Source organism: Lacerta agilis, chromosome 4 (assembly GCF_009819535.1).
Source record: "Lacerta agilis isolate rLacAgi1 chromosome 4, rLacAgi1.pri, whole genome shotgun sequence".
NCBI lineage: Eukaryota > Metazoa > Chordata > Lepidosauria > Squamata > Lacertidae > Lacerta > Lacerta agilis.
Window position 1 is genome coordinate 50,380,587 of NC_046315.1, and position 15,303 is coordinate 50,395,889.

The following is a 15,303-nucleotide window of genomic DNA, read 5'->3' on the forward strand; positions in this document are numbered from 1 at the left end:
ACTGTTTTAGTTTTCCCCATTGCCTTGCAAGCTCCATTTTAAAAGCAGAAAATCTATTGTCATATTGTGATAAAACCCTAGAAACAATACTGGGAAGAAGGTACAGTTGCAAGGTATAAAGGGTTCTTAATATATTTTGTCTAAGATACATATTAACCCATTATTTTTTGGCTAGTAACGGGTATTTATCAGATCAGGCCATAAAACTAGTGTACTTTTTATTAATTTAATGGAGTTGCTGTATTCTTTTCACTTGTTTTTTATTATATGCTATTTTTGTTTTTAGACTAATCAATTTTTGTGTTGTTTTCTATTTACCACTTCGGGCTTCACCTAAAAGAAAAAGTGGGTTATAAATAAATTAAATGACAATGAAATAGGCCACCTCCATTTCATTTTAAATCTTTAGTAAAAGAAAATAATATAGGAATGCAGGTTAATCCTGAATGTAATACAAATATTCAGTGGTTTGTGCCAATACATTCTTTCTGAGAAGCAAGCAGCCATACCCTACAAATAAGTTCCTGTCCACTTCAAGTAGTGTAAACATTACTGTGTAATCCTGAGTGATTTCTTGTGGTTTTCAATCTTTTGTAAAAATTAATTCCTTTAAGAATAGTTGCAGCTACCTTATCTTTTTGGAGACCCCTGGGGCAGTATGCTGCTGATATTCAAATCACCTTTACCACTTTAATGCAAATACTTCAGAGATTTTTGGGGGGAGGGGTCTCCAAAGACCTACTTGAATTGTGAATCCTAAACTGAGACCAAAATTAGTGAACAGTAGCAAGGACATCAGGTTAATTGATTTCAGAAGGCTAATTTGGACATAAATGCTTTTATCAAAGGACACTTGCAGTTTTTTTACCAATTATTTTAAAAATGTTATGTATTCAATCAACTTTAAAGTCTAGCCTCTCAAGCTTTGGGGAAGCAACACTGCTGTGTTTTAACAATAACAAAACCCAACTCTTCCCTATGCCATGCTGGGCAGCCTCACATCTTGTAAAGCTCATAGGCCTATAGAAATAGAGCAATGGGAGGCTCTGCAATGACCCGGATCTGACTTGGGTCACTTCACTGACACTAAAGTTCAACTTGAAGTTCAATTAAAAGCACTTCATATTTGCCTCATTATCCAGCCTGAGCGGAGAGTCACTGTACAACAGATATATCTGTGTGTTTGTGCGAAAGAGCGAATATTACACTGTAGACAGAATACTGAGCAGTTTTAGTATTTGTAAAACAAAATACATTACCAATCTTTATTGAATTTTAATGTATTTACAATAAACAAGCAAGATAGTCTAATGTCAAGTCTGAGGTAACAGGACAACTCTTAGCATAGTATTTGCTTCATAGTCTGTCCTGAAAAGGGCTCTGAAGACAAATGAAAATGGTTTCAGAAGATAAACTAACACAGCTGTATTTCCTAGGTGGGGAGAGAAGTCCAAAAGTGAAGAATGTTTGGAAACGGTCATTTTGCAGGGTCTCCAAAAAACAGAATGTAGAGTACCTTTAGCTCATCTGATTCTTCTTCATGCCCCTAGACCCTGTCTTGCAAAAATGTTTTAAACATGGAGTCCTTGTTACATTATGCAAATGATGCAGTTGGATATGCTTCTCAGTACACAATTTGGCTTGGGTGAAATAAAATACATGTAGTTCCAGTTAACATCACAGTACCTTAACATACATATTGTATTTCGCTACAATAAAGTTCAGAAAAACGTGGAAAATAGATGATAGTCTCAACAGAGAAGCTGATTGTATAGTAAGCAACAAAACAAGCAGTTCTGTGATGCTTTGAACTTGGGATCTTTCCTTTGTTCTGAATATCGATTGCACAAGCATGTGAAATATCAGTCTGACAAGACATTTTGATGAAGGGTTTATGGCAACACACCTTAAAAGTTCAAACCTAGAATTCTCCTACAGCTTGTCAAACACATTAATACTTCAGTCTTAAATATTTTTCACAGTGCATTCACTGAGAAAGGATTGGCCCATTCCATTTTAAGGCATTTTAAGGCATGCTGCACTACCAAATAAATGCTTAAGATCTTTTTTAAGTGAGTTTTTTTGCTAAATAGAATTTCCATACATACTTCATGCCTTCTTTGTTCAGTACACATTTTGTAGTATAGCGTAAAACATTCTAGCTAGCGCTAGATGAAGTTTCAGCATATGATGCCAGAGTATACTACACTTCTAATCGTATTTGTCTATTGGGGATCATGCATCAATGGCTATTTGGAGATATCATTCAAATTAATATTCTTTAACTTCACTTTCTGATCACCTAATCAAAATCTCAACTCTTCAAGAAGCTACTACAGCTCATTTGTGCTTAAGAACAGTATATGATATTGAACAAGCTATGAGCCTTAATCCTAAAACATTATTCACATATCAGAGCAGAAAAAAACCTGCCAAGTGCAATGAAAGTTTAACATTCACTTTTATATATTACAGATACAGTATGTACATATTCACATTACTATCCATTCTATGAAAAGATAGCTAACTTTGAGCAGAATATTTAAATCAGTTCACTTTCCAAAAATAAGTAAACATACAAAAGGTGTAATGCAACATCTATTTGGCAAAATATAAAACAGAAATGTAAGTTATATTTACATACAAGACTCGCTAAGCAAGATGAAGAAAAAAGTACTCTTAAGCCCACAGTTCTTCAGTTCTTCCAAATTTGTAGATAAGGGTGCTATGAAAACAGAAGTTTAGATCTGTAAGACAGACATTCTTTCCAATGATGATATGGCAAAATCATCAAAATTCTAGAAGCGGATCATGATAACTGGTACTACTATACTGGTGGAGCTGTGAGTATGCCCTATCTCTGTCACTTGTGTATTATGATCAATTAACATTTACTTGGCTTCTAGTAACATCATTTTTCACAGAGATTTAGAACTCTACAATGAACCCTCACACACCCATTTCTGTCATCTGAGTAAATTGTGCAAACTGAAAACATCTGTACAGTTAGAACTATTAGACTATGGAGGCATTAGTTACTTACCTGAAAAATATCAAAGCATTCTGAAAAAACACTGCTAAGCCCGGGTAGACATTAATATCTATAAAATAAAAATGCAATAAATAGGTAAGTATTGAGACAGGTCTTCAAAACCTGTCACTACTAAGTTTATCTTGTGCTCATTTAGCTATGAAACAGTATTTTTAAAGGGAGGGAGATGGATCATGATAATTCAGTTCTACCTACAAACAATTAAGACTTGATTTATGGGCGTATGCTATGAAGTCAGACATTCCCCCCTACTGTAGGTTTCTACACATTCCAGCGTCACCCCAAAACACTGCACTTTGTCACAAGAATATTCAGTACTTTGGAAATGCTGCAAGACTGAGGAGGGAGCAAAGTCTCCAAATAAGATATTTGGATTGTGTCCTAAGTATGCACATTTCCATAAATAGGCATCATTCAGCTTATTTGCATTTACAGCTACAGGATAGGACTTGAAACCACATGGGTTGTTTTTTTCTGGCTTCCACGCTTTGACCCTTTGCCCAAATTTAATAGTTTCCCCTTTTTTTCACTGTCACAGAGTCAAAAACAGTCTGTGGCTAAATGATGGAAAGACATCTGTTGTTTTCCTTCCAGCAGGTGGCAGAAGCTTTTCTGGGTGAAAGGAACCCAGAGAACATTTTTCTTTTGCAGTGTTTGAGAGTTGTGGCTGTTAAGCAGAAGAGGAACAAAGGAGCTTGCAGTTCCCTAAAAGGCTCCCTTGATTCTGAAGAAGTGTGCATGCACACGAAAGCTCATACCAAGAACAAACTTAGTTGGTCTTTAAGGTGCTACTGAAAGGAAGGAACTTTTTTATTTTTATTCTTTGTAAGAAGCAGATTTATACTCTGTGATTTGCAGACATGTGCATATTTCTATACTGTAGCCATGTTAAGACTGCTGCAGCAAAACCAATATAGATTAAGCAGCAAAAACCTGGAGTGCAAAGTGTCGACTTTTCAAAAATCTATAGAGGGTGTTGGTAATTTTGTCACGAAACAATGTATTTGTACACTGAGTCGACTAAGGTTCAGTCAGAGTATTAGGCCAGCAGGATCGCTCTTCTGTATAGTACCTGATCCTGCATGACTCACAGCAGTAAGAGGAAAAGCTAGGTAAACAGGTTTCTAGGAAGTACGAGCAACAAGAAAAGTAATCACATAAACTCTTATCAAGGCCCTGTTCAGACCCATTAAGAGTCTCAAGAGCACCTTTCCACCTGACCTTCATCAGATTCCCTTAAAGATCTAACAGCCTAGACCGCACTTGCCTCCAGGAACATCTCTCATACAAACCTTCCCCATCCACCCCAAATCATCCTCAGGGAAGCCAACTTTATCATTGACATTCAGCCATTAAACTATTTTTAACATTTACCAATACTTTTAATATACTGCCACCTGCTGCTTTTATTTAGACTGTTTTTGTCACCATCTATTTCTTGTTTTAACATTGTATCCTTTATTTTATTGTTTTTACATCCAGTAATTCTGCCCTTAAAAATTTCTAACAGAAAATAAGCAGCCAACAAAGCAGCTGGATCAGGCCTACATCATTTGGGGTTCTTCAGCAAGCGGAGTGGAAAATGCTTGTCAAAATAGCAAGGGCATTATCCAGCCAAAGTGAAGCACTTTTAAGTACCACTGTTTTTAAGAAGAGAATTACGCATACCTTGATTTGATTTCAAAAGAAGGTATTTAATAATGTGATATGTGCATCTCTCTCATTTAAAACAAAGGGACTTACAAGTGCATTTCTTTCTCCTTGATTAAAAATAAATCATCCTTACTGTGAGTAACATATGCTCCAAAAAGGATCCACATAGAAGCAATAAGTGAGCCAAACATCAACATGAAGCCAATGAAGAGCCAGACACGAGCACCTGCAAGAACAAATGAAGTCAAGCACTAGGCTAGGGTAATAATAAGCAGAAATAAGGTGGCAGTGGGAAACAGCATCCCTCATCATCTCACTGAAGCTTTCCTCAACTCATAAGATTGGACCCTGATTTACATGCAAGAATCCCCTGAATGTTTGTTTTATTTGCTTGTATACTACTATTTTATTTTGTTTTTTTCTGCTGTATGTACTAAGAGATTTTTAAAAAAATATTCAGCAGTTTACAAATGCTTTTAAATGAATTAATATAACAAGACTTGCATTCATCATCACAGCATGCCACAGCATGACATAAAGGAGTGTCTACCTTCAACCGCTGAATCAGTGATCCATGATAAATTCTAGGAAAATTAAGGTACTACCTGGTGTAAGACAACTGGGAATATGTTGCCAGGGAGATATGCTTCAGTCTAAGCTTTTTGACTTGTAAGTTCAATGAGGTAGGTGGTATGAACAACAACACTGGCAACGCTAATACAAAGTGATTTAGTGGGGGGAGGGAAATTTAGACTTGGACAAAGGAGGCTTGGGTCCATGGCCCCATCATGAAGTTTAATTGATAACTCTAAGAGCATCTCTCAGCCTAACCTACTTAACATGCTTGCAAAGAGGATAAAATTACAAGAGTCCCATGGAAGAAGGCAACAAAAGACAGTGATAAACCAAGTGGGCTTCTAGGATTCACAAATCAATTTCACCCCCTCATTTGTTAAATCTGAAATATTCTCTTATAAAATCTAGTTAGTATTAGAAATCATTACTAATTTTTTTTTCATGTGAGCATGAAAAGATTTGTGCACCATTGAAAGTACCACCAGCACCTGCCTAACACCTTGCTTTTTGTGACATGTACCAGGACAGAAAGTTTTGTTATGTTTTCTTCGCTGCTTGCACAGCCAAGTTTTGAAATGAGGACTGAAGTGTGAATTTATCTGCATAAATAGGAGTACCCTCACCTGTTCTTCCTAAACATCCATCACCATAGCTGTCTCCTCTCACTTGAGCATTTGATACTGCGTTTATCCTGCAACAAATAAAAAATAGCCTCTTAAATTACATTTTTAAGAATTGTGCAGAAAACTAAAAGGCAGCAACTATTCTGGAACCACAAAATACTCCCTCTCCAGTTTTAAGTATTTTCTTTTCTTTCCCAATCTTCCTTTTGAATCCAGATGCTAAACCTGATCAGTAAACAAAACCAAAATGCCCAGTATATGCATATTCTCTCAGATACTAGAGTTGTCATTTTTGTTTAGTCATTTATCTACTACAATCCTTAAATCTCTTTTTGACTGTTACCAATGACAATGTCTGGTGAGCTGTACTACAGTGCCAAAAAGTAAAACAGGGCGATCACTCTACTCTAGTAGAGTGGATACCAAGCATGAAAACAAATTGAGTAGGAAAAGAAATGGAAGGATAGGTGGAAACTGGGTCTCTGAAGATGATGAGAAATACATTTATGTATGGGTGGAAACCTTTGTTTTTAGAAAGAAAGCTTGTTTATCATCATCCCACAAAACAAACCGTAAGCTGTGCATGCACACTTCAACAATTTTAAAGGACGAAAAATAGTAGTAGCACACAAGAGCAAAAAGAGAAAAGAAAGATGGGGAATTATTTTGTAGGTGCAGTTTGTCATTTGATATGAACAACTGCTATCTTTGTATGGACCTATCATTATATGTACTTACATGAAAAAAGCTAGAGTAGAAAACACTCCACAAGTATGGAATGCATGGTTCATTTGCTCTGGCTTAGGGTAAACTACTGCTGCATCTATCATTATCCACCAACCTGTAAAAAACTGTAAAACACATTATCATTAAACCATAGCAAATATCTACAGAAAGGTCAGCCACATAACTCTGCTGTTTATCTTCTCCTTCACTCCACTGGCTTTGTAATCATCTGAGTCCCAGCTATCCACTCCAATTAACAGAAACTTCCTAGCCCACCCCAACCCCCTGCCCTCCAAAGTGCATTGTTTTAGCTAGGGGCTCATTTCCGCCCCAGCCATAAAGACTAGAAGGTACGACTGAAGTATTCATGTGAACACGTACTATAAACCATATTACCAGATCTACCTGCCATGGATGAGCTCAATATGGAGGCCACAGTGAAGAACTAAACAGATTCCATATTTATTCAAATGGTAAGTAAGGCCTCCCAGCCATCTAATTAAGAGGTATTGTATTTTGGTATTGGCTTCTAACTGTAAGGCTCAACAGCCAGCTTCATGAAAATAGTGCCCCTCTGTGGTAAAGGCTAAATAAATAGTAGTGCTTTTTGAACTTTTAAGACTGCTTTTCCATTAAAACACACATACCACAATGTACAATAAAGGCAATATTAAAACAGCACACAATCATACTCCCTTTACCATATAAACAATATACCAAAGCACAACCAACACCTATTTGTTTATTTAAAAACGTGCTTGTTCGTGAATATAGATAAGGTTAGGGAGATGTCTTTCCCTTATACGCTCAATATTTCTGCTGATTATTAACAGGAAAACAGAAGCTGATTTGATTAATAAATTATACTGTCTGAATTCATAGTGACTGAAGACATCACTTGAGGAGAAACAAATTAAACATTAATCAGGAACGCAGCCGCCTCTTCTAAAACATTTACAAAGTGTGCCTGAAATAAGGCCAAAGTAACCATTGATGCAAATACAGTATGCTCATCTAACAAATCTGTGTTCTGAGTACTCCAGTTGTATGGGCAGGAATAAATTGCTGCTAGCTCTTAAGACAAGAAAATCAATAGCTCCCCACTTTGCAATTCCTACCACACTCAGAGCATTTTCTGGTAAGATAAGAATGCTAAAGCAACATCCTTGCCTTAACCAACATAGCAAGTGTTGTGGCTCCTCTCAAGAAGACACAGTTGTGTTGGTAGGGGTATATGCCTAGCATGCAAAATAGGTGTACACAAAACACATGTTCAAGAGATAGACAACTAACAGTGCAATTCCAAGCTTGTTTCTCCAGAATTCCTTCAGTTGAATGGAACTTACCGGTAGGCAAATATCTAGCACTGCAGCCTGGTGGCAGGCATGGCCAGCCCTGATGGTGAATGTGGCCATTAACATCCACATGCCCAACACTCAGATCCTCCCCCTGCCTGTCCCCACTCACACATATTCTCCCTGCTGCCCAGCCACCAGCAGGGGTACATATATTGTTGGGCTCCACTGTGAATGCTAGTGGTGAGGTTAAAGCCGCTCCTGTTTCTAGTGTGCATAAGACAGTTGCTCCCACATGGGACAAGAATATTTTCTCTGCCACGCAGCTGATGGCTGATCATCAGCAAACCCTGAGCAAGCTCTCCCGGACTTGGGAGGGTTTCATAGGATGACCACCTGTGATTTAGCACAAGAACTCACAAGTTCGCTTTCAATACAAACAAAGCAACTGAGCAAACATCCTGTAAATGTGACCGGAATTTTTTTTACCATCAAGTGAGGCACTGGCATATATATATATATATATATATATATATATATATATATATATATATATATATATCTCATCAACGGGCTAGCACACATAACTATTAGAAAATACTCCTATAGGATTAATATGAGAAACAATGAAATTGTTTGCGGAAGGTTTTGTCAACCTGGTGGCCTTGTTAGCCACCAGAAGAAATACTGGTAACAGTCAAATCATTCAAAAAGGTGCTGCAAAAATGAGACACTTGTCAGACATTACAAGAACTTTAATCTTTCTCTTATCTGATGTACTCCCTTCCAACAGACCAGCTGGCATATTGCATTTGTCTTAAGACTTACCAGAATCCCAGCTACCACAGAAGCAACTGTATTTCTTCTTTCACTCCAATCAATACACTCACATTCAGGCCATCGGAAATTGTCTAGGAAACCTGCCATTTCTCAAGTCCAGGATGTCTCTTTTACCTGTGTTATTTACATTAGATTTTCATGAATCTTCCAAGTCCTAAATAATAAAGGGGGGGGGAGAGAAACCAAAAGATCAATGTATTATTTATTTATTTGTTTGTTTACTCACTCTAGTTGTAGCCATTACAAAAGATAAGATCAGTGGGGCTACATTCATGCCTTGTTCTGGATAAGGCTGAAAAGGATCTTAAAACTAACTGAACTGTGGGTTAGATTTATGTTCCTTCTATTTCTTGGAATTTAGAAAAAAGCAAAAACTTAGGAACATAAAAGTTTATGTTGATGTCTTGGGCAAAATTGCTGGGGGCAGGCAGGGGGGCAACTTAAGAGATAGCGGCTTAACGCTTTCTTGCAAGCTCACAGAAGAGGAGAGATTTCTTCTGGAGACTCCCTGGCTCACAGATCTCACACAGCTAATACCGTACTAGCTCTGAACTCCTTTAAGGAAGAGCAGGATAGAAATATAAAATATATCAGCAACTTTTTCTTAGGAGTTGATAGAGTACACCACCCAACACATAAAAGTAGGACAAGAAAGAGACACTTAAGGCTGAACTGTTATATTCCACAGCTATATCAAGTGTTGCACTTCAGTTTTAAAAAATCTTTGGTGCACACTTACCTGGGAGCTCCACAGAACATAGTGGGGCTAACTTATAAGTAAATATGCAAAAGACTGCAATATAAGAGATTCAGTGTTATACAGAATCAAAAAGGCAGTGGAAACCTGTATTCTAGTTAAGTCCTCAGCAAGCGATCTTAATTTCTCTGCTCTTTTTTCTATTGTAAATTATTCATAAGTATTAGGCATTTAATTGATCTAGGGTATTAAAAGTTGATGCTTGCCATCTAAACATGCTAATATTTAAAAAACAAACTACAGCCAAAATAAGGAGGAACACCTTTTAAACTTAAAAAGCCCCCTCCACTAAAAAAATGGCATTCCCTCTTCTTATAGGATTATGTGTGCTGCAACATGTATATCCTAAAAAAAAGTATGTTTCTGGAAAGAGGCAGACAAAATGAAAAGAGGTTTATATGACAGGCCTATAATGTGTTCACTGGACTTCCGGCGAGGACGCCATCGCGGGCGGTTGTGGGTCGCTTCGGCAGCGAGGCGACCCAGGCTGGCCCGGGGGTTGGAGCCCCGCTACCGCAAAGCGGGGCTCCGGTAAACCGCGGGTCGAGCGTCCCGCGGCTAGGGCTCTCCGGCGAGCCCGTTATAGCTCCGAACCCTTCCCTCGTTCCCCCTGTAAAGGGGGAGTGGGGGTGAAGGGACCACGGAGCTGGGCTGAGGAGACATGCCCCAACCGGGCCAGCGAAGCGGCGGCCGCCGCTCGTGATGAGTGATATCGTTCTACCTGGCAGAAGCAAGACAGAAGAAGCCCATTGGCCGTGAGTACGTTAATATTGGATCTATCTTGACATTTGGCGCTCCGGGAGATATGACGGAAAGGAAGCCCGTCCTGACCTCCTTTGGTGAAAGTGAAAGTAACTGTATCGATGGTGGCTGCTGTTACAGCGGTGGATACAAATGTTTCGAATTTTATAAGCAAGATCAGTTAGACCCCTTTTGGGGATCTAAGTTGGTGGAAATATTTCTTCTTAAAAATGGATGGAATGTAATCTTTTCGCCCTGACTCCAGGGAAAATGGCTGCGGAGATTTGTGACAGAGATGGAAAAGTACTGTGATTAAGATGGCAAATATTGAAATTTGACACCCTGTGCCCATTTCTACCATGTTGGGTTTCGTTTTCAAGTTGGTTTTAGACTCTGGTCTCACTCATGAACAAAGGATTATTTTTTTGAAATTAGAATTGCTGAACCAGAAACTAACTCTGCTGAACCAGGATGTTGCAAGACAGTTATATCCCACAAAACAGACCATTATAAATATGGCTAAAATGGAAGAGACCCTTGGCAGGGAGCTAAAGGGAATTATCGAAGTACAAAGTACAATGTTTTCGCAACTCCGAAGAGATGAAAAGTCCTGTTGGAGTGAGAGTCCCAGGATCAGAAGACAATTTATATCCAATTTCTGGGGTGAGAGCTCAGGAATGATGGGGAAAAGATTTATTTGCCTACAATCAAAAGATAAACGGAATTTCGAAGCGGAGATGCTGGAAAATGATGATCTGTGTACCCTGATGCTCCCTGCAAGGACTGTAATAGACTACGTCTGGATCTGTGGACTTACAAGAAAAGAGGACATTCTGGAAAATGGTTTGGGTGTAAGATGGAGGAATATCTGGGGGGAAGCCCCGAGATGGCGTAAGAAAATGGTTAGAAAAGGGATAGGGTGAAATATATTAAGGATAAAATTAGGATGGTTTATTATGGTACCCTGAAGCCGGTGTGTTAAGATTTTAAGCTTTCGAACTAGAGAAGAGATATTTGAATTTTTGTTTTATTAGCAGCAGTCTAAGTGAAAGATGTTTGATATGATCTGATATAAGAAGTAATATGTGATGTTATGAAGTTGTATTATTAATTATTATGAAGTAATATTTGGAATAGATTTGATGTAAAATAAGAAGTGAGGGATTATTTTGGAGTAAAAATAAGATTTTAAGAAATATGTTTAGTTTAGATTCTTGAATGATTTAATTTTGAGATGAGAAGTTACTAAAGTAAATTAGATTTGGAACCAAAGGTGAGAAAACGGGGGAAGTCACCATGTAATGATTCGAACAAGAAAAGTTTTTTTTGTGTAAACAAGAATAAGAATTTTTGGTGTATTTTGTTTTGTTGTGGTTTGATTGTGGGGTTTGTGTTGGGGTTTGTGTTGTGTAGGTGTTATATTGTTCTTTGTTTTGTAAAAACCAATAAATTCTTTTTAATATATATATATATATATATAATGTGTTCACTGGTGTAAAAGGATGCAAAACTAGGAAATGAAAATGCCTCTGAAAAACAAGAAGTACTTCTTGTGGATTAGCCACCACAACCCCCCAATTTTTGTCTAATGCAGCACAAACTAGGGTGGGGCAGGACAGTCCCATGCTTTCTTAGGTAATATAGCTTCATGCTTTGAAAACCACAGCTCAAGCCTATCAGTATTCAAATTCAAATTACTCCTGTTCTACCGATCAGGGGTGTCCCAAGCCATTCGATAAATATTTCTCACTGAGGGATTTCAGCTAACACAGGATTCAAAGCAGACTCCTATATTGTTGGTTTCTGCCTATGAAGAGCATTATCTATGAACATAATGCCCAACACCACATGCCTTGTAACACATTGAGAGGTTGTAATTACAGTACAAGAAAGTATCAGAAGATCCTCAAACCCAAACTACAGGCTTGAAACAGCATCACCCACAGAGCAAAGTCTCAAAGACTGATCCTCATAGTCTATAATAATGTTATAACAAACACCAGGAGCAAAGAGGTAAGCCACACCAAATATGGCACTCCACTCCAACATTTGTGCTACATGCATTATCCTAGGCCTCCACTCCATCCTTGGTGCTATACACGATTATCAAGAATCTGTTTATCAAGAATGAAAAACACCCCCCCCCCATCTCCATTAACTGAAACACTAAAACCTACTCTAGACATCCTGAGTTAGGCTACAAAAGAGTGGTGAAAACATGGCAAGGATAATTACACAGATTTATAGAGCAAAATGTATACTTATAGAGCAAAAGCCAATTAGACAACATAGCCAAATTCTGTGGAATAGCTCTCTAGATTTCCCTCCGCAGGCACTTTACTAAAAAAAGTAGGATGTGAATATACTTGTAGTCAGCATCTCATAATGAAGATGACTCTCACCATCCATCCATCTCTAATCAATGTATCCAGTAAGCCTTTCTCAAAAACTCACTTAAAACAGGCTTACAATACATGTCAATCATTCAGCAATTAGATCAACTGATGATGGAAGACAGCCACTGAGGATCAGAAACTGCAAACAAAAAGCATTATGCAGCCAAAGGCATGCATTTCAAGGTTACAATCCTATGTTTCTACTGAACTTTTAGGGACCCATTTTCTGAGTAAACAACTTGCAGGACTGGGCTGCAAATTTCATTTAATTCAAATGGGGGCAGGAATTAACCATATAAAGATGCTTTAAAAATAACCTTCTCATTGAAATCAATTTGATTGAAGTGCTTACATGTTGCTTTGACTGTATACTCTATTAAAACATCAATAAAACAATTTTAAGAAAGTCAAATATATTCTGTAAACTGCTTTGAGATATTTTTAAAAATATAAAGGGGTATAGAAATGAAATAATAATAATAATAATAATAATAATAATATCAACAATTTTCAATGGAAACACTTCACATATTCCACTGCAAGTCATAAAGAAGTGCTTTAATGATATATATGCATGTGTGAAGGCACGCGGGTGGCGCTGTGGTCTAAACCACAGAGCCTAGGGCTTGCCAATTAGAAGGCCAGCAGTTCAAATCCCCGCGACGGGGTGAGCTCCCATTTTTCGGTCCCAGCTCCTGACCACCTAGCAGTTCAAAAGCACGTCAAAGTGCAAGTACATAAATAGGTACCGCTCTAGCGGGAAGGTAAACGGTGTTTCCGTGCGCTGCTCTGGTTCGCCAGAAGCAGCTTAGTCATGCTGGCCACATGACCTGGAAGCTGTCTGTGGACAAAGCCCTGCTCCCTCGGCCTATAGAGCAAGATGAGCACCGTAACCCCAGAGTCATCCGCGACTGGACCTAACGGTCAGGCGTACCTTTACCTTTATGCAGTGTGAATCATTTGTTAAGCTGTACACCTGCTAACTTTTACTTCCACTACTTCTGGATGCTTTAAAAACACAAACCTGTGAGGCCAATTTAAGAAGTTTAAAGAAGTGAACCTTTAAATTATTCCAAAAGCACTGATGGGGACTGCCTTCCTTTAGAACTCAGCCCGTCTAGCAAATAAGCAAAGTTCTCTTTGCTGCTTGTGCTACATTGCCCCAAACAGCAACCTGACAACCACCAACCCATCCACACGAAACATGGTCCATCAGTGAATCCTCAAACCACCGCTGATTAAATCCCTGCATTTCAAACATTGGTTTGAAACATTTAAAAGGGAGACGGGGTGGGGTGGGGGTTGTTATAAAGAAATCCCAGTGCATGCTATTAAGGCTTCATTCAGTTGATGATTTTTGCCGCTCGTAAGAACCCAGAAAAGCTTTCGTCACCGTCTCAGGGCATGGTCCCACAAGTGGAACCGGTTTCAGGAGATTCAAAGATAATGCGCAAGGCAATCGCGTCTGTAATTTAGTTGAAAGCTCTGTAGATGCACACCTATGAGCGGAGATTGCATCCCCAGCTATTCCCACGAACTACTTTAAGCTAAAAATAAAAATAAAAATGGGGGGTCATATACGCAAACGTGTGAGCAGACGAAGCCAGAAATGCATGCAAGAAGCTTGGCAAGCGAAAGTAAAAGGGGCGTGTAAACCCCGCTTTGCGGGGGGGGGGTGTATACAGTTAAATGCGTCTGTTCTTGGTGGATAATAGACTCAGTGGTGTAGTGAAGTAATTTCAGACTCCGGACCTAATGAATTTAACCCACCCCCACCCCTCTTTAGATATTTATGCTTCCTTCCCCTTCCTTCAAAGTGTGGCAAGGAGGCAAGAAATTTTTCGGCCTCCTGCCCTTTCCCCTTCCTTCCTCTTGACATTAGGAAGGTCAATCGACCAGAAGCCGAGCGCCAGGCTCCCTGCCGCCCCAACCCCACGCCCGCCCCGGGTCGCTAAGGATGGGAAATAACGTCCCACCAGAAATGCAAAAAGTGAGGGAGTGGCCCTCAGAGAAGAGAGCCCCAAAAGAAGGAGGGGTCGTGTCCCTAAAAGGCGTGACGGGGCCGGTCTCTCTCCAGGCCGAGGAAGAGCCACCTTCACAAGGGTCTTGTTTTGAATTATGGGGGTGAGGGGGGGAGCTGTATGAGGAAATATGCGCGCAAGCGCGTCTTTATCCCCTCAGAAAAGGGGGGGTGGGGGAAAGAGGGAAGGAGAGCCGCATCCGCCGCGCTAGACCCCCTCACCTGGAAAACTCCCCGCTCCGCTCCATCCGCGGCCGTCACCCGGCTTGCTCTGCCGGCCGGAGGCGTGGGGAGAAGTCGCGGGGAGTTCAGCCAATCCACCTCCGGCGCTCCTTCGTCACAATGCTCGGCAGTTGAGCGGTCTGATTGGGCCGCCGAACGCCGCGCGAGGCTTGCCGGTTGGCAAGGGGGACTCGCGATAGGCTCTCGAGCGCTGTCGCCCCCACTCAGTTCCCGCCTCCCTCCTCCTCCTCGCGAGCTGTTGGTAGGAGCTCCTCCCGCGAGGGCGAGGAGGGCAGGTGGCCGCCGTCGCCGGAGCGGTTTCGCCGCCTCCAGGATCAGGGCGTGGTGCAGAGGGAGCTCGCGGTATAGGCTCGCCCCAGGCCTCAGCGCGCGCAACCTCGT

At 39.9% G+C, this 15,303-nt stretch overlaps 1 protein-coding gene across 2 annotated transcripts; it reads right to left on the reverse strand.

The window, feature by feature from the left end:
- Positions 1 to 1,219: 1,219 nt before the first annotated feature.
- TMEM50B (transmembrane protein 50B) lies at positions 1,220 to 15,033 on the reverse strand. 2 transcript variants are annotated; one of them, XM_033146950.1, is made up of 7 exons: positions 14,902 to 15,033; positions 8,754 to 8,919; positions 6,643 to 6,755; positions 5,905 to 5,972; positions 4,839 to 4,931; positions 3,044 to 3,101; positions 1,220 to 2,725 (listed from the first exon to the last, which is right to left on the reverse strand). In XM_033146950.1, exons 2-7 carry the CDS (start codon positions 8,850 to 8,852, stop codon positions 2,680 to 2,682), a joined length of 477 nt encoding a protein of 158 aa, XP_033002841.1. In that variant the 5' UTR covers positions 8,853 to 8,919; positions 14,902 to 15,033; the 3' UTR covers positions 1,220 to 2,679. The 2 variants fall into 2 exon arrangements, with proteins under 2 accessions (XP_033002841.1, XP_033002842.1); XM_033146951.1 differs by lacking the exon at positions 3,044 to 3,101.
- Positions 15,034 to 15,303: the final 270 nt, after the last annotated feature.